General features: G+C 54.4%; 2 protein-coding genes across 6 annotated transcripts in view; one reads left to right on the top strand and one right to left on the bottom strand.

Annotated features, from left to right (window-relative positions):
- idua (alpha-L-iduronidase) overlaps nt 1–19,928 on the top strand; it is a 377,462-nt gene that overhangs the window by 184,388 nt on the left and 173,146 nt on the right. For all 5 annotated transcript variants that reach the window (XM_078540394.1, XM_078540387.1, XM_078540376.1 and 2 more), the window contains exon 4: nt 241–348. In XM_078540394.1, the coding sequence (XP_078396520.1) occupies nt 241–348 (108 nt within the window). The remainder of the gene's footprint in view (nt 1–240; nt 349–19,928) is intronic.
- The window catches only part of slc26a1 (solute carrier family 26 member 1), a 194,998-nt gene that overhangs the window by 139,264 nt on the left and 35,806 nt on the right, over nt 1–19,928 (bottom strand). The window lies entirely within an intron of this gene.

Below are 19,928 nucleotides of genomic sequence, written 5' to 3'. Positions count from 1 at the left end.
ACTGTTTCCACATTAACAAGGTTTCATGCAATGCTGAAAATTTCACATCTCTGTACAATTTTTTAATTAAATAATTCAATTTATTTTTATGTTTAATGATGCATTGTACTGAAGCCTCATTCAGTACCGTACATTTGTATTTGAACTGATAATTGTACAGTTAATTCATTGCATTATTCGTCGTGTCTATTTGATTAATTACTTTGTAAAGAAACAAACTTCCTCCTTCACATTTTATAGGATTTGAGCTTATGGGAAATCCATCAGGCTACTTTACCAATTTTGAAGAGAAAGTACAGGTGTTTGAGTGGAGAAAAATGATCACCCTTTTGGCAAGAAGGTATATAGGTAAGTACTTGGAATAAAGTTTGTAATATATATTAGCCATATTATTTCAGAGTTTCAACAGCAAATTACTTCATGATAGATTACAATGATTATGTCGTACAGTTACTTTGGGCAAAATAATATGCCAAAAGCTGAATAAAACAATTTTATGAAATTTTCTCACTATCTATATATATAAAATTCATGGATTACTAGTATTGTAATGCTCTCCAGTCTATTTAAATCAATGGTGCTAATACCTTTTAATATATTTTATGACTTCTTGTTACCCTCGCTTGCTTAGCAATGGCATTGAAACTGGTCTCTATATTACAACAATATAGTTAAAAGACACACTGGTATGGGCTTTTTGGCCCCATTCGCCAGTTTTCTTGCAGATATAGGGTAGACGAGGTCAGCAATATACTATGAACATTCTCTGTCACATCCCCACCCCTCCTTTCCTCTCTCCTTAATTTTCAGAAGGAAAATGCCAGGCCAGCTTCCAATTAATGGTACTTGCTACCTGTATAGAAGAGAACAACAACTGTAGGTTGGCGGGGGTGGGGTGGGGGTAACTGACCATAACACCATGATGCAGGTGGCTACTCAAGTGGAGGAAGCAAAAAAGAATGTAGTAATGATAGGGGACAGTATAGTTGGGGGATAGATACTGTACTCTGCAGCCATGACCAGAGTTCCAAAGGGTATGTTGGTTGCTCAGTGCCAAGATTAAAGACATCTCTTCACAGCCAGAGATGAACTTGGATTGGAAGGGGGAGGAAAGGATCCACATGTTGTGGTCCACGTTGGAACCGACAAAGGTAGAACTTGGAATGATGTTCTGTTGAGAGTTTGAGAAGTTAGGGTCCAAATGAAAAGGCAGAACTTCAAAGGTAAGAATCACTGGGTCATTACCTGAGCCAAATGCCAATTGGCATAGGGACAAGCAAATTAGAGAATTAAATGCATTGCTGAGAAAGTGGTGTGGGAAGTGATGGGGCACTGGCATCTGTACTGGGGAAAGAGGAAGCTGTCCCATTAAGATGGGCTTCGCTTAAACTGGACTGGGATCAGTGTCTTGGCAAATTGTGCAACTAGGGCTGTGGATGGGGTTTTAAATTAAAATGGTGGGAAAGGGGTCAGGTTAAGGGAGGTCAAGAGAAAATTTGAATCAGTGGAGCAATGTAGTGATTTGTGTAAAGACAAGCAGCATGGGACAGGATGGGACAGAGCGTCTAATGGTGATAGTGCATCAGCAAAAATGGTCCATGCAAAGAATAGTAGTCTAAAAATAAAATGAAAGGATCTTTATCTAAATGCGCAAAGCATTCATAATAGGATAGATGAATGAGCGGTACAAATAATGGATTCGATCTAATAGCCGATATGGAGACATAGGGCAGAATTTTCTGAGCCAGCTGGCAGCGGGCGATGTGCGCGGAAAATATGGCGGGACCCACTTCACGACAACATGAAGGCAGGTCACGATCTTCTGCTCAGCCCGTCAATGGCGAGACGCGTATCCCGCCATCGGTCGGTGGGGAGCGAATTGTAATTCATTAGCATAGAGGCCCCTACCCACACTCCACTCCACCAAGTGACACCCACCTATCCTTTTCCCTCCGGTGTCTCCCTGTCCTTTACCCCTCTCCCTCCTCTCCTCTGTTTTTGTCATCCCGGAGGGGGAGGTTACACCATCCTATCTCCCTCTCCTCGGAGTGGGATATTGTGGAATACAGAGCTCGGATTGGGTGTGGCTCAGCCCCTATGGCTGCGACAGGGTCGCATGTAGCTGGGCCCTCCCGGGTGACTGTGGAGGCGGTAATGTCACCGGTGGCGGGGCCCACTAAGAAAACATATGTGGGTGCAGCTGCTCCCATGGCCCTGTCACCCTTCCACCTCTTCACCAAGGCCCTGAGGGTGAGGAGCTACACCCTCCCCGAAATGACGATCGAGGCGTGCGTAAAGGCTATGGCTGAGGTTGTCGGCCCCTCAGCCATAGTTACCACCTCGAAAATGTAAGGCAAAGCCATAATTTTCTTGAGGTCAGAGCAGCGGTGCACCTGGCTCTAGAAAAGGGGCTCACTGTGGGCGGGATGTTTCTGGCGATGGACCCCTTGGAGGCCACCACCCAGAGGATCCTCATTTCAAATGTCCTGCCCTTTGTCCCCAGTGAGCTCCTCCTCCCCCATCTCCATCCACTGGGGGAGGTTAGGTCAGGGGTTCCGCCGATCCCGCTCGGCCTCAAGGCCCTCCGACATGTATACTCCTTCCGGCACCAGGTTTTTGTCCGCTTGGCTCGGGAAGAGTGCACTGAGGGGGGTTTTACTGTGGAGTTTGAGGCGGCCGCCTACAGGGTCTTCTGGACTGTGGATTGCACGTGGTGCCATGCCTGCAAGGAGGCGGGGCACGTCCGCAAGAACTGCCCCACCTCCAAGGCCGCCAGCACCATCCAGGTGGCCGCAGCTGGCACCGCTGCTCCTCCCCTCGCCACCACTCCATCTCCCTCCCTACAAGGGGAGGCGCCGCTGGCAGCCACCACCATCTCAGCTACCGGCAAGGTGGAGGGGGGGAGACCCCGTGCCTTAAGAAGGTGCGGAGGAAGACCTGCCACCTGGAGAGGACCCCTAGATCCTCCCAAACCTGCCCTGATCTCCAGATCCCTGAAAACACCGGCTCGGGGGGAAACCAGCAGCTCAGGAGGGGGGAGAACACCGGCTGGTGGGGGGGCGGAAATCACCGGCTCGGGGGGAAAACACCGGCTCGGGGGGCGGGGAAAACACTGGCTCGGGTGGGGGGACGGGGTGGGGGGAAACACTGGCTTGTGGGGGAAAACATCATCCATCCCCAGCAACCTGTCGGCGCGTGCTCCCGGGCCCGCATGCGCCTCAGCGCCGTGTGCTGGGCCTGGCGTTGTCCACGTACGGGTTCCCAGGTCTGGCGGTGGTGGGGCGCCTACTAAAGAGGGTGGACCTGCCCAAACCCCAGAGGGCAGAGTGTCCAGAGGGGCTGGAGGAGACGGCGGGAGCCTCGCAGCTGGAGTTCTCCCCAGCTTACCCTGGAAGTGACGCCACCCCTCGGCGGGGGAGGGCCTCGTTACTCACGAGGTCGGATGTGTCCCCTCCCCCGGTGAAGAGGTGGTGGCATCTCTGCCCGTAAGTCCTCACTCTGCTCTCTGAGGGGAGCCCAAACCCCCGTCCCTTGCTGCAGTCCCCTGAGCAGGGCCCCTTGGGGGTTGGAGAGGGTATCGCCCTTGTGGTGGTGCCCCACCCCGACCCACCTTGTACCCCAGAGATGCCATCTGGCCCGCCATGGGACTGCAGCAGTCCCTTCATGGCCCCGACTGCTGGGTCATTGGGTGGCAGTGGCGGGGAAGGCCTCCCCACACCCTCCCAACCTTTAGCGCCGGGCACCTCCATGCTAGGTCTGCAGCTTTTTTTGGAATCACTGGGCGACGCGGTGCCTGGGGGGGAGCGGGGCTATGAGCTACTGCCACCCTTTGGCCCATATCTCCAAGAGGAGACCAGAGAGGACCCCTCTTGCCTTGATCCCGGGGGTGGGATCAAGGTGGAGGTGGAGCCGACTGGCAGCTCCGAACCAGCCCCCTTACTCAATACGGGGGAGGGGTTGGAAGCTGGAGGTGACGACCTGGAAGAGGATGGGGTCTCGGTGTTGAGCACCGGGGACGACTTAGAGTAGTTGTTGGGTGAGGTGGTGGATCCCCTGGTGCCCCCCAACTGATTCTCCCCTCATTCCTTTACGGGAGCTCCAGGATTTTTTAGCGAGTAATCGCAGTTGCCGAGACAGGGTCTACCTGGCCCTGGACCAGTGACGTTCTTTTCCTCTTGTGTTCTGGTCCGCCCACGGGGCCCTCATGATCCCTGGGCTGGACCGGAATGCTAAGAGGAGGGTCCACACGTTTCTCGCTAAGCTCCTGAAGGAGAGGAAGAATTAAAATAGTCCTCTCCTTCTTGCACTTTGCATTAGGTGATGGTAGCACTTACTTCTGACAATGAAGACTGCCATAGCCAGCCTCAACATCCACAGCAGCAGGGACGCACAGTGCAGGTTCCAGAACTTCTCGGTCCTCAGGGACGGGATGTTTGCAGTGTGCTTCCTGCAGGAAACTCATACCGTTCCAGAAGACAAAGCCAAGTGGCTCCTGGAGTGGCGAGCAGTGGTCTACTTGAGTCATCTAGCCTCCAATTCTGGTGGGGTGGTTATCTTGTTGGTCCAACATGTTCAGTTGATCATGGGTGTCAAGGAGCCGGTGCCGATTGCTGCACCTCACTGTGCGCCTAGGGGGTGCAGCGCTTCACCTTGGTAATGTGTACGCTCCCCTGGGCGCGTAGCAGCAAGCGAGCTTCTTTGAGGAAGTGTCCAGTCATCTCGGCTCCATCAACGTGGGTGAGTGCATCGTCCTCGGGAGGATTTCAACTGTACCCTCGAGGCCAGGGACCAGCATGTGCCCAGCGCTGCTTGCTAGGTGTGAGTAAGTTGAGAGACCTGGTTGGGTCCTTCAGCTTGGTGGACGTCTGGCGACATCTCCATCCTGACTCCAGCATTTTCACTTTCGTATCACCTGGAGTCGGAACATCCAGACTCAGCTGCCTTTACCTTTCCAAGGCGTTCGTGTCCTGCATTCTGTCTGCTTCTGTGCGGTGGGTGCCGTGCACGGACCACCGTCTGGTGTGGGAGGAGCTCGTTCCGTTCTGCGCTTGGGCGGGGTTCGCGTACTGGCACTTTAACAATCTGCTGCTGGAGGACGAGTGGTTCCTGAATTCGTTGCGCCGTTTCTGGGTCGGCTGGAGAAGGAAGTGGGGAGGCTTCCCCTCCTTGAGGCTATGGTGGGACGTGGGCAAGACTTACGTCTGGGTCTTCTGTCAGGAGTACGCGAGGGAGTCGACAAAGAGACAGAAATCCAGGGTCGAGGAGTTGGAGAAGGAGGTGCTCGACCTGGAGGCGCATCTCCGTCAGCCCGATGCGGACCCGGCCCTGCGGCTGGTGTACGATGAGAAGAAGGGCGCGCTGCGGGACCTGCAACTCGTCGGGTCCCTCGGCACGTACGTGAGGTCGCAGATCCGGTTCCTCCGGGACCTGGACTGTGGCTCCCTCTTCTTCTGCTCGGGGTGACCAGGATTGGGGAGGTGCTGGGTGGCGGAGGAGTGGACTGGATGCTACCACAGGAGTTGACGCATCGCGTGTCCGTGGACGTCTAGCTCGTGGCCAATGCCATTGAAGGCCTCAGGACGGTCGTGCTCGGCCCCGCATAATCCTGGGCCTCGAGGTGATGCAGCTGTGCGGTGGTCTCCGTCCGAGCGCACCCCTGTTTGGACGGAATTCCACATTGGGCGCAAGCCCCAAACCTTCCCTCGGGAGCCGGTGCCCCACAACCTGAGTCTCCTCGCGGAAATGCCCTCCGTGTGATTTAGCACGGCGCGGAGGGGTTTCCTGTACATGCTGTTGCTGCACACCTCTCACATCCTTGCCCTCGCCCGCTGCCCGGACACGCCCTGGCGTGCCTTGTTGCCGTCTGGCGGTAGAGGTCCCCTGATGGGGGCCCTCTACGGGGGTGTCCTCCCACTTTCCATCGGGGACCTGGGGTGGAGGGTGTTGCACGCGGCAGGTCCGTATAATCGTAGGATGTGTCGGTTCACAGACTCTCGAGACACCTGCATCTTTTGCGGTCTTGGAGTCCATGGATCATGTCTACATAGGGTGTTGTAGGCTGCAACCCCTCTTCAGTTATTTAAAAAACCTTTTACTGTTGTTTTGTTTGCACTTGTGTCCAGCCACCTGAACTATGGGCACCTGCTGTGGAGGGGGGCCGTGGGGGGAGGGGGGAGGAGGACCTCCTCGTGAACCTGCTCCTGGGCCTGGCCAAGTTGGCCATTAAGAGGTCCGGGCAGCGGGCGATCGAGGGGTCGTCTGACCCGACTGTCCTCCCCTCTTCCGCGGCTATGTTCGTGGCCGGGTGCCCCTGGAGAGGGAGCACACAGTGTCTGTCGGCACTGTCAAGGCTTTCTGTGCCCGGTGGGCACTGCAGGGACTGGGGTGTTTTACTGATCCTGTTAAATCACTTTTTGGTTTAATGTTTGCAAGTTTCCTTTAAATTTTGTCTTTGTTTTTGCAGTTTCCCTTTAAGGGACTGCTTTTTACTTTGTCCCTGATTTTGTTCATTTAGTTGACTCAAAAGAGTTACTTTTTCCTAAACCTGATGCTATGTCTTGGTGCTCCCCAGACATCTACAGAAGAGGTGGAGGTAGCCTGCAGACTGTGATGTCTTTGTCAGGCGTCCTTTGGAGGGCCGAGACTTGAGAGGGCCTTGGCCTGCTTTTGGGGTCCTGCTGTGGCACCCTCCTTGGCCTGTGAAGCTGGATCTGCGGAGGTCACAGGAAGAGGGCAGTCAGATGGGTGGATGGATGGATGGCATGCACCTGCTGATCCTTCCCCCTATGGGTGCCCGAGGGCCCCTCGCTGACTCTGTGAGCGGAAGGGGTAGCTGGAGTGAGATCGAGCTGCCCAACACCCCTCTCTCATACACACTGTTGGAGGCCAACTATGGCATCTGTGATGGAGTTAAGCCCACCCAGCAGTGCAGGAGTGATGTCCTGGACCAAGATCTCCATGGCGGCCGCCATCCTGCCAGTGTTGACCTCAGTGCATTGCAATGCCAGCGCTATCACCTCAGCCTGAAGACGGACGGACTCCTCCAACGTTACTTGCAATCTGAGGAGTGCAGCGGATATCCCTTCCTGATGTTCCTTAGCCTGCCTTTGCAACTCCAGCGACTGTGACAGGACCGAGTCCAGAGGCTCGTCATCCAACTTGGACTCAGCAACGTTCTGGCCTCCAGCAATCCTCCAAGTGCCGGGGACCTGGGAAGTCCCTGCCTCTGCCAGGGGTGGATCAAAAAGTACAATGTGCTCACCAGATTGTTATCCCAAGGCTACTCTAAAGATAGGTCCCACCGAGGTGTGTGTCTCTGCGCTGGTGAGTGCTGTGACAGGACTTCAGGGAGGGTGCCTTCAGATTCCCCTTCAGAGGTTTCTTCGGAGCTTGATTGGAGGCCCTGGGTCATGGACTCTGTCGGCTGTCTGGCAGACATGCCTGCGAAGGCAAGGGGAGATAATTAGTGCATGGCAGTGGCCTGTGAAACTGGACACATCACTCATGGCATGGTTGTCTGATGGATGTTGCACTGCAGGATCCTCACTTGGTAGAGCAGCGCTAACCACACCATCAGTACAGGACCGGCCCCAGTCATCGCCAGCCAGCTGGATGGCTCTGTTTTCAAATTCTGAAAGAACTTCGACTTCCGGCATCCCTCCACTTGTCTACGACCTTTCCCTCCTGTTGTGAGCCAGTTTGTCCTGCATGGATAGAGATGGGGAGAGTGTATCAGGACGCCTGCCGGGCCAGATAATGTGTTCCTGGCCTGTGTGGGTGGTGAGTGGTCCCATGGACAGGATGAGGACAATGACGGTGTGTGTGCAAGAGTGAATGGTGATGTCCCTTGCACTGGCAGTGAGTGTGGGCCCTGTGGATGTGTTTTGGGTTTGTGACTGTGAGAGTTGGGAGTGATGAATAAATAATGAGGCGGGCTCGGGAAGATACGGCATGAAAACCCGCCGTTTTCATTGGCAGGTAGGACTCCATTTTACCCACCCACTACCGCACTTAGTGCAATTCTGGGACAGCTCCGCACTTTGTTGACATTTTTAAGAGCTTTAAAGGATTGTCTGTTTTTGATGTGAATAGATTATACATTGAGGGGATTTAAATTTTTTGAATGGTGTTTTGGAATGAGAATTTTTTGAGTACAAAGTGTATTTGAATGACAACTCTGTTCGATTCTTAGAAGTTTACTTTTTTTCTAATGACTATTTCAAAGACGTGGCTCCTGCGGTCTGCCATAGTGGATACTGTGTGAGTGGCTCTGTAGGATACATGGGGGCCATGGAGGGGACATGGGGGCTATGAGGGGGCATGGGGGTTTAGTGATGGGGTCTGAGGAATGAGATTTAGGAGGCATAAGAGTGATGTTGGGAATTAGGCTGCATCCTTCTAACCAGCCCGCCTCCAAACCCACCCTCCTCCCACACTACATCCTGGCTCACAAAACTCGACCCCTCCCTGGCTACATATCTCAGGGACTAAAATATGGTGGGAATGTAGTATGGAGGCGGGCTTAGATTTCGAAACTTGGGAACAGGCCCTACTCATTTCCTGAACCCAAGACAAAAATCGGGGACAAAATATTTGTTCACTGCCTGTGCCATTTCCTCAGTCCCCATGCTAATTTCTCCTGTTTCTAAGGGACCAACATTAGCTACTCTCCTTTTTATATACTTGTAAAATTCTAGAAACGTGTTTATATTCCTCGCTAATTTTGTCCGATTTTCACTTTTTTGCCCTTTTTTAAAATCAACTTTTTGGCCACCCTTTGCTGGTTTCTAAAACACTCCCAATTCTCAGGTTTATGACTATTCTTTGCAACATTGTAAACCTCTTCTTTTAATCTATTTTTATCCTCAACTTCCCTGGTAAACCATGGATGGATCTTCCTTGCTCAGTTTTTGTTTCCTAATGTAATGAATTATAGTTGAATATTTTAATTTTTAAAAAAAATTTCCCACTGTTTATTTACCGCCATACCTTTTAATTTATTCATCCAATCAACCTTAACCAGCTCTCCCCTCATACCTATGTAACTGGCTACGTTTATGTTTCAGACTCTTGTTTGGGGCTGGAGTTACATCATTTTCAAACTAAATATGGAATTTAATTTTATTATGATCACTTTTTCGTAGAAGATCGTTCAATATGAGATTACGAATTAAACCTGCCTCATTGCACAATACTAGATCTAATATAGCTTTATTCCTAGTAGGTTCCATAATGCATTGCTCCATAAATCTGTCGCAACAGCATTTTACAAACTAATTTTCCAACTACTTTTACCAATTTGATCTGTCCAGACCTTATAAAGATTAAAGTCCCTTAAGATTATTAAATTACCTTTGTTACATGCTGCAATCTTTTCTTGCTTAATGTTCTGTCCAATAGCAATTTTACAGTTATGGGCCTATAAACCACTCTCAACAGCTTTTTTTGAACCTTACCTAATCTCCTCCCAAACTGTTTCGACTTCCTGACCTTGTCAGCCAGGAACTTCTGTCCCTGTGTAAATCTTTACTATCAGGACCATTCCTTCTCCTTTTCCATTCTGTCTGTCTTTTCCAAAAGTTGCATACCTTGGAATATTTATTTCCTAATCCTTGTTATCTTGTAACTATGGGCGGAATTGTCCCAGAATTGCAGTAAGTGTGGTAGGGGTGGGTAAAATGAAGTCCTACCCGCCAATGAAAATGGCAAATTTTCATGCTGTATCTTCCCGAGCCCACCTCATTATTTGTGCATTCTTTGGAAACATGCCATTTCCATGGCAGGCATGCTCCCATTCCCTGCTCGCCATCACCCTGCTGTTATATCACGCCGGCCGCCATCTTTAAAAGGCAGCCACTAGCAAAGTGCACACCGTCACCAGCTCACCACCGCTGCCTGGGAGACGTGGCCAGCAAAGGCAAAAAGACTGCAGCCCACCTGCTTCAATGACAGGTCCTTCAAGGGACTGCTGGATGCCGTGGAGGCCCACCGGGATGTACTCTACCCCCCCTCTCGCCGCAAGATGGGTAGCAATGTCACCATCCAGGCTTGGGAGGCGGCGGCAGTGGTGGTCAGCGCAAACCCTCCGCAGAGGAGGACAGCCACCCAGTGCCGCAAAAGGATGAATGATCTCCTCCATTCCGCCAGGGTAAGACACTCTTTTCATCACTCCCAACTCTCACACTCACAAAGCCAAAACACATCCACAGGGCCCTCACTCACAGCCAGTGCAAGGGACATCACCATTCACTCTTACACACACACCGTCATTGTTCTCATCCCATCCATGGGACTAATTATCACCCACACAGGCCAGGCATACTTACCATCTGGCCCGGCAGGCGTCCTGATACACTCTCCCCATCTCTGTCCATGCAGGACAAACTAGCTCACAACAGGAGGGAAAGGTCGCAGACAGGTGGAGGGATGCCGGAAATCAAAGTTCTGACAGAATTCAAAAACAGAGCCATCCAGCTAGTCGGCAATGATTGGGACTGGTCCTGTGCTGATGATGAGGTCGGCGCTGCTCTATCAAGTGAAGATCCTGCAGTGCAACATCTATCAGACAACCATGCCATGAGTGATGTGTCCTCCTTCACAGGCCACTGCCATGCTCTAATTATCTCCCCTTGCTTTCACAGGCACATCTGACAAACAGCCGACAGAGTCCATGACCCAAGGCCTCCAATCAAGCCCCGCAGAAACCTCTGAAACGGAATCTGAAGGCACTCTCCCTGAAGTCCCGTCACAGCGCTCACCAGGTCAGAGACACACACCTCGGTGGGACCTACCTTTAGAGTAGCCTCGGGATCACAATCTGGTGAGCACATTGCAATTCCTGATCCGCAGCAGGTAGAGGCAGGGACTTCCCAGGTCCCCGGCACTTGGAGGATTGCTGGAGGCCAGAACGTTGCTGAGTCCAAGTTGGATGACGAGCCTCTGGACTCGGTCCTGTCACAGTTGCCGGAGCTGCAAAGGCAAGCTAGGGAACAACAGGAAGTGATGTCCGCTGCACTCCTCAGATTGCAAGGCACGATGGAGGAGTCCATCTGCCTTCAGGCCGAGGTGATAGTGCCAGCATTGCAACACACCAAGAACAACACTGGTAGAATGGCGGCTGCCAAGGAGACTTTGGTCCACGACGTCACTCCTGCACTGCTGCGCGGGCTTAACTCCATCACTGATGCCATAGTTGGCCTTCAACAGTGTGTACGAGAGAGGGGTGCTCAGCAGCTCGATCTCACTCCAGCTACACCTTCCGTTCATGGAATCAGCCAGGAGCCCTCGGGCACCCATAGGGAGGAGGATCAGGAGGTGCACGCTCCGGGGACATCCACCCAGGTGACTCTGGGAGTGACCGGCCCATCTGACTCCTATCTTCCTGTGACCTCCGCAGATCCAGCTTCACAGGCGAGGAGGCTGCCACTGCCACACAGCAGGACCCCAAAAGCAGGCCGGGGCCCTCCAAATCTTGGCCCTGCAGAGGACGCCCACCAAAGTCAACACAGACAGGCCGTCATAGTCAGCAGGCTGCCTCCACCTCTGCTGTAGATGTCTGGGGAGCACCAAGATATAGTGTCAGGGTTAGGAAAGTTAAGTAAAAGTAACTCTTTTGAGTCAAAACAATTAAACTAAATTAACAAAATCCGGGACAAAGTAAAAGCAGCCCCTTAAAGGGAAACTGCAAAAACAAAAGTCAAAATGCAAAGGAAACTTACCAACATCAAATCAAAATGTGACTAAAGGGGTCTATAAAGCACCCCAGTCCCCGCAGTGCCCACCGAGCACGGACGGTGCCAGCAGACACCGCGTGCTCCCTCTCCAGGGACACCCGGCTGCAGACATAGTCACGGAAGAGGGACAGACAATCGGGCCAGATGACCCCCTCAATCGCCCGCTGTCTGGACCTGTTAATGGCCAACTTGGCCAGGCCCAGGAGCAGGTTCACGAGGAGGTCCTCCTCCTTCCCAGCCCCCCTCCGGACCGGGTGCCCGTAGATCAGGAGCGTGGGACTGAAGTGCAAACAAAACAACAGTAAAAGGTTTTTCAAGTAACTGAAAAGGGAGTGTAGCCTACAACACCCTATGTAAACATGGTCCATGGGCTCCACAAGGCCGTAAAAAACACAGGTACCTTGGGAGTCCGTGAACTGACACATCCTACAGTTGTCTGGGACTGCTGCGTGCAACATCCTCTATCCCAGGACCCCGATGGAAAATGGAAGGACACCCCCGTAGAGGTACCTCTGCTGCCAGACGGCAACAAGGCACGCCCGGGCATGTCCGGGCGGCAGGCGAGGGCAAGGAAGTGAAGGGTGTGCAGCAGCAGCCCATACAGGAAACCCCTCTGCGCTGTGTTAAAGAGCACAGAGGACATTTCCGTGAGGTGACTCAGGTTGTGGGGCTCCGGCTCCCGAGGGAGCGTTTGGGGCTTGGGGCCAATGTGGAATTCCGTCCAAAGAGAGGTACGTTCGGACGGAAGACCATTGCGCACCTGCGCCACCTTGAGGCTCAGTATGAACTCGGGGTCAAGCACGGCCATCCTGACGTCTTGAATGGCATTGGCGGCCATATCCATGGACACGTTATGCGCCAACTCCTGTGGTAGCATCCAGCCCACACCTCCGCCACCCAGCACCTCCCTGATCCTGGTCACGCCGGCAGCCACAGCCCTCCTCTCCGCCAGCCATTGAACAGGATGGAGGGGTGGATTCCTGGGCAGCAGCCCTCTGAAAATAGCCGCTACTCCAGATGGCGGAGAGCTGCATTGCCGGGCGACCATGTTCCAGACTTTGATTAGGCCCTAGTAAAAGGTGGGCAACGCCTGCAAGGAGCCACGAAGACCCCTCAGGCCTATAAACAGGAGCTGCACATCATAATTCAGGCCATGCACCTGGCGGAAGAAATACGTCGCCAGGACACACCATCTCGGAGGGGGCTCAACGTAAAGATATCACTACAGGGCCTGAAGGCGGAAAGTCACCACCTGGGTGCGTAGGCACACCAGCACCTGACCACCCTCCCCTCAGAACCTCAGCAGTGACCCAGTGCAGCCTTTTGTCCCAGAAGAAGTCGATGAGCATTCTCTGGATTTTTGTGTCAAAGTCCGGGGGAGGGGTCAAAGTGACCAACTGGTACCACAACATGGCGGAAATCAGCTGGTTTATGACCAGAACTCAACCCCAGTAAGACAGCACCTTGGAGCAGTCCTGTCCAGCACCGCAGGCGAGTGGTGACTTTGGCCTCCAGCTCTTGCCAGTTTGCCGGCCAGGATTCCTCAGCAGGGCAGAGATGGACCCCCAGGTAGAGGAGGCTGGTCCTGCTCCAGGTGAAAGGCCTGAGCTCCTCGGGTAGGGGATCCATCTGCCACGGGCCGACCAGAAGTCCAGAACATTTATCCCAGTTGATCCTGGTAGACCTCCTGGCACTCGCACATCCTCCGCAGGTCAGCCGGGTCACTAAACATAAAGAGCACGTGATCGGCGTAAGCCGAGAGGACCACCCCGACGCCCGGCCCGCGCAGAACCAATCCCGACAACCTCCTCCGCAAGAGGCACAGGAAAGGCTCCACGCAGATGGAATACAACTGGCCAGACAGGGGGCAGCCCTGACGTACCCCTCTCCCAAAGCGAAGGGGCACCGTCAGGGACCCCTTAACCTTAACTAGACACTCTGCGGCAGTGTACAGAAGTCGGATCCGGGCGACAAAATGCGTCCCGAACCCGAATGTTCGCAGAGTTCCAAATAAATATTCGTGATCCACCCTGTCGAACACCTTCTCCTGGTCAAGAGACGGGAAGGTGCTCGACAGACCAGTCCTCTGGGATTAATGAATAATGTCCCAGACCAGATGGATGTTGTCAAAAATGGTTCGGTCCGGGACGGCGTAGGACTGGTCAGGGTGGATCATGTGGTCCAGCACGGTGCCAAGGCGAGAAGACATTGCTCTGGCAAAGATTTTATAATCCGTGCTGAGGCGGGAGACCGGGCGCCAGTTTTTAAGAAGGCGGAGATCCCCCTTCTTAGGCAGCAGGGCAATCACGGCCCTGCGCCACGAAAGGGGCATCTCCCCGGTTGCGATACTCTCCCCCAGGACCCCCGCGTAGTCGCTCCCCAGGATGTCCCAGAATGCCCTGAAGAACTCCACAGTCAGCCCGTCCAGTCCCCGGGATTTGCCCCTTGAGAGACCGTCGAGGGCGCCGGTCAGCTCCCCCAGACTTACAGGGTAGTCAAGCTTTCCGGCGCCCTCCAGGCCGACCTGCGGCAGGTCCTCCCACAGAACTCTGCGAGCATCCTCGCTGGACAGATCCGGAGAGAACAGGGCAGTGTAATAGTCTCGGGCGATGGCCCTGATGCCCTCCGGATCCGAGACAAGGGATCGGTCGTCAGCCAGCAGTGTAAGGAGCTGCTGACGAACCCCGTGCCTTTTGTCCAGCGAGTAGAAGAAGGGGCAGCCACGGTCCAGGAGGAACCGGATCTGTGACCTCACGTATGTGCCGAGGGACCCGACGAGTTGCAGATCCCGCAGCGCGCCCTTCCTCTCATCGTACACCAGCCACAGGGCCGGGTCCACATCGGGCTGACGGAGACCTGCCTCCAGGCCGAGCACCTCCTTCTTCAACTCCTCGATCCTGGATTTCCACCTCTTTGTCGACCCCCTCGCGTACTCCTGACAGAAAACGCAGACGTGAGTCTTGCCCACGTCCCACCATAGCCTCAAGGAGGGGAAGCCTCCCCACTTCCTTCTCCAGCCGGCCCAGAAACAACAGAACGAGTCCAGGAACCACTCGTCCTCCAGCAGCAGGTTGTTAAAGTGCCAGTACGCGGACCCCGTTCAAGTGCACAACGGAACAAGTTCGTCCCACACCAGACGGTGGTCCGTCCACGGCACCCACCACACAGAAGCCAACGGAATGCAGGATACGAACGCCTTGGAAAGGTAAAGGCGGCTGAGTCTGGATGCTCCGACTCCAGGTGACACGAAAGTGAAAATGCTGGAGTCAGGATGGAGACGTCGCCAGACATCCATCAATTTGAAGGACCCAATCAGGCCCCTTAACTTACTCAGCGAGCGGTGCTGGGCACCGTGACAATGCCTGGCCCCGAGGTACAGTTGAAATCTCCCTGAGGACAATGCACTCGCCCAAGTCGATGGAGCTGGGATGAGTGGACACTTCCTCAAAGAAGCTCGCTTGCTGCTGCGCGCCCAGGGGAGCGTACACATTCACACAGTGAAGCGCCGCGCCCCCTGTGTGCACAGTGAGGTGCAGCAACCGGCCTGGCACCGGTTCCTTGACCCCCAAGATCTCTGGCTGAAAACGTGGGGCCAATAAGATAGCCACCCCGCCAGAATTGGAGGCTAGGTGACTTATGTAGACCCCCCCCTCGCCACACCAGGGGCAACGTAGCTTTGTCTCCCGGAACGACAATCTAGGCCTGCATAAAGGTTGCGGCCGGGGTTGTTGGCCCCTCGATCATAGTTGCAGCCTTGAAAATGTACGGGAAGGCTGTATTCTTTTTAAAGGCTGAGTGGGCGGGTGCACCTCACCCTCAATGGGGCTCATGGTGGGCAGGTCGTTCCCGGCGGTGGACCTTCTGGAGGCCACCATCCAGAGGCTCATATTATCAAATGTCAAGCCCTTCGTCCTTGCTGGGCTCCTCCTTCCCCACCTCTGTCATCTGGGGGAGGTGAGATTGGGGGTGGCGTCGATCACGCTCAGTCTGAAGGAGGCCAGCCTCCGTCACTTGTATGCCTTCTGGCACCAGCTTTTCCTACGCCTGGCCTGGGAGGAGTGCACTGAGGGGGGTTTTGATGTCATATTTGAGGGGGCCGACTACCGCATTTTTGCTCAGTGGATGGGGTGCGGTGCCATTACTGCAAAGGAGTGGGGCATGTGAGGAAGGATTGCCCCACCTCCAAGGCCATCAATACCATCCAGGTGGCCGCGGCTGTCACCGGCGCTCCACTCCCCACGCCCCGCCCACCGCTCCATCTTCCTCTCTGCAAGGGGAGGTGCTGCCAACAGCCACCACCATCTCAGCTGCCGGCAAGGCGGGGAGAGAGACCCCAGGCCGTAAAAAGGAAGACCCACCACCCAGACCCCCCCAAACCTACCCTGATCTCCAGACACTGAAGCCACCGGCTCGGGGAGACAAAAATCATCCGGCCCCGGCATCATGAACGCGTGAGCTCCCGGGCCCGTGTGCATCTCAGCGCCGTGTGCTGGGCCTGGCGTCGTCCCCACGTGGGTTCCCGGGTCCGGTGGCGGTGGGGCACACGACCCTGAGCCGGTGGTCCTGTTAAAGAGGGTGGACCTGCCCAAACCCAGAGGGCAGAGCATCCAGTAGGGCTAGACGAGGCGGCAGGGGCCTCTCAGATGGAGGTCTCCCCAGCCTTTCCTGGAAGAGACGCCCCGCCTCGGAGGGCAAGGACCTTGCGAGGTCAGATGTGTCCCCTCCCCCAATGAAGTGGTGGTGGCGTCTCCGCACCGTAAGTCCTCACTCCACCCTCGCGGGGGAGCCCAAACCCCTGTTCCCTTTCTGCAGTCCCCTGAGCAGGGCCCCTTAGGGGTCGGTGAGGGTATCACCCTTCTGGTGGTGCCCCACTCCGACCCACCTTGTACCCCGAGATGCCATCTGGCTCTCCAGGGGACTGCGGCAGTCCCTTCATGGCCCCAGTTCTTTTCCTCGTGTTCTGGTCTGCCTGCAAGGCCTTAAAAGCCACTGGGCTGGACCGGAATGCTAAGAAGAGGGTCCACACATTTCTCGCTGGGCTCCTGAATGAGAGGAAGAATTAAAATAGTCCTCTCCTTCATGCGCTTTGCATTAGGTGATGGTAGCACATTCTTCTGACAATGAAGACTACCATAGCAAACCTCAATGTCAATGGCAGCAGGGGCGCACAGCCCAGGCTCCAGAACTTCTCGGTCCTCGGGGATGGGAAGTATGTAGTGTGCTTCCTGCAGGAAACCCAGTTGGATATTATCGAAGATGGTATGGCTCGGGACCGTGTAGGGCTGGTCAGGGTGGATCATGTGGTCCAGCACGGTACCAAGGTGAGAAGCCATGGCCCTGGCAAAGATCTTGTAATCCGTGCGGAGGAGGGAGACTGGACACCAGTTCTTAAGGTGGCGGAGATCTCCCTTCATAGACAGCAGGTCAATCACAGAGGGGCATCTCCCCGGTCGCGATACTCTCCCCCAGGACCCCCGCGTAGTCGTTCCCTCATTGTGGGGTGGGTGTAGCACTTCACCCCAAGCTGACGTGTCAGGAATTTAAATGGTGATGGGGCCGCAGGAGATGCAGGGGCCAAAGAGGCCACCGCCCCTGCATAGGTGACCCGAGTGTGTCCCGCCACTGGTGAGGATGTTGTCACCGCCATCGGGAAGTGCTACACCCACCCTGATACAGGTAAAATTTACACAACAGACAGAGCAAAGGAAAGTGGGAGTAGGGGAGAGCGAGGGGGGATGGGGAGACAGAGATGATAAAGGTGGGGAGGGGGGGGGTTTCTTGAGGTGGGGGGAGGTTCCAATGTTCCGCTGCAGGGGGAGGAGGAGTCTTCCCCAGGCTGCTAGCACTGCCCAGGCACAGTTCAGGAACGATGGTAAATGTCTATAGATGCAGCTGGCTCTGGGCAGTGCTAGCTAACCCAGGCGACACAAGGGAGGGCAGAGTAGGGTATAGGTATTCTTCCCCTCAAAGTTCAGTCTCTCCCAGGCCTCCCAGTTTGGATGTTCTATTCCTCCCCCTGCAGACAACCAGACAGACAAAAGGCAGTTCTTTTCTCCCCCAGGAACCCACCTCTTGCAGCAAAAGACCTCCCCCTCCGGCTGGAGTCGGGTCCCCTCCCCTCCAGCTCTCTCCAAACTTCCACTCCCAGGCGCTTCAGGCCTTAGAAGGTCCCATCCTGCAGTAGCGGGTTGTAATAGCAATAGCAGCAGCAGCTTTATTGGCAGTAGTCTTCTTGCTCCAGTTGAGGAGTAGAAGGAAAACCCACAGCAGCAGGAACAGCCACAGAAAATTCCACAGCAGCAGGAACAGCCACAGGAAAACAGCAGCAGCAGGAACAGCCACAGGAAAACAGCAGCAGCAGGAACAGACACCGGAAAACAGCAGCAGGAACAGACACCGGAAAACAGCAGCAGGAACAGCCACAGGAAAATAGCAGCAGGAACAGCCACAGGAAAACAGCAGCAGCAGGAACAGACACCGGAAAACAGCAGCAGGAACAGCCACAGGAAAACAGCAGCAGGAACAGCCACAGGAAAACAGCAGCAGCAGGAACAGCCACCGGAAAACAGCAGCAGCAGGAACAGCCACCGGAAAACAGCAGCAGCAGGAACAGCCACCGGAAAACAGCAGCAGCAGGAACAGCCACCGGAAAACAGCAGCAGCAGGAACAGCCACCGGAAAACAGCAGCAGCAGGAACAGCCACCGGAAAACAGCAGCAGCAGGAACAGCCACCGGAAAACAGCAGCAGCAGGAACAGCCACCGGAAAACAGCAGCAGCAGGAACAGCCACCGGAAAACAGCAGCAGCAGGAACAGCCACCGGAAAACAGCAGCAGCAGGAACAGCCACCGGAAAACAGCAGCAGCAGGAACAGCCACCGGAAAACAGCAGCAGCAGGAACAGCCACCGGAAAACAGCAGCAGCAGGAACAGCCACCGGAAAACAGCAGCAGCAGGAACAGCCACCGGAAAACAGCAGCAGCAGGAACAGCCACCGGAAAACAGCAGCAGCAGGAACAGCCACCGGAAAACAGCAGCAGCAGGAACAGACACCGGAAAACAGCAGCAGCAGGAACAGCCACCGGAAAACAGCAGCAGCAGGAACAGACACCGGAAAACAGCAGCAGCAGGAACAGCCATACGAAATCCCACAGCAGCAGGAACAGCCATACGAAATCCCACAGCAGCAGGAACAGCCATACAAAATCCCACAGCAGCAGGAACAGCCATACGAAATCCCACAGCAGCAGGAACAGCCATACGAAATCCCACAGCAGCAGGAACAGCCATACGAAATCCCACAGCAGCAGGAACAGACACAGGAAAACAGCAGCAGCAGGAACAGACATCGGAAAACAGCAGCAGCAGGAACAGCCATACGAAATCCCACAGCAGCAGGAACAGCCATACGAAATCCCACAGCAGCAGGAACAGCCATACGAAATCCCACAGCAGCAGGAACAGCCATACGAAATCCCACAGCAGCAGGAACAGACACAGGAAAACAGCAGCAGCAGGAACAGACATCGGAAAACAGCAGCAGCAGGAACAGCCATACGAAATCCCACAGCAGCAGGAACAGCCACAGGAAAACAGCAGCAGGAACAGCCATACGAAATCCCACAGCAGCAGGAACAGCCATACGAAATCCCACAGCAGCAGGAACAGCCATACGAAATCCCACAGCAGCAGGAACAGCCATACGAAATCACACAGCAGCAGGAACAGCCATACGAAATCACACAGCAGCAGGAACAGCCATACGAAATCCCACAGCAGCAGGAACAGCCATACGAAATCCCACAGCAGCAGGAACAGCCATACGAAATCCCACAGCAGCAGGAACAGCCATACGAAATCCCACAGCAGCAGGAACAGCCATACGAAATCCCACAGCAGCAGGAACAGCCATACGAAATCCCACAGCAGCAGGAACAGCCAGCACCAAGCACAACCATAGCAACAGCACACAGCTCAGCAGTACCGAGCTGCAGCTGAGACCAATCAGGAAGCACAGCCTGGGCACAGGTGTTAATTACTTGTACTTACTGTTCACTGTTGTCAGTAAACTCCCAGGAATGTCACCCTGCCTATGGCTCCTTGTTCTGGTGAGCAGTGTTCTTGTCACTCAGATGTGAAACCTTTCTGCACAAGATAAAAGGCAGATGTCTCAATCCAGGGCCCCTTCCCTGTGCTC

The sequence above is a fragment of the Cetorhinus maximus genome, chromosome 1 (assembly GCF_964194155.1).
Source record: "Cetorhinus maximus chromosome 1, sCetMax3.hap1.1, whole genome shotgun sequence".
In the NCBI taxonomy this organism is placed as follows: Eukaryota; Metazoa; Chordata; class Chondrichthyes; order Lamniformes; family Cetorhinidae; genus Cetorhinus; species Cetorhinus maximus.
Note: the sequence above shows the minus strand (reverse complement) of the source record. Positions and strands in the feature narration are given on the sequence as shown.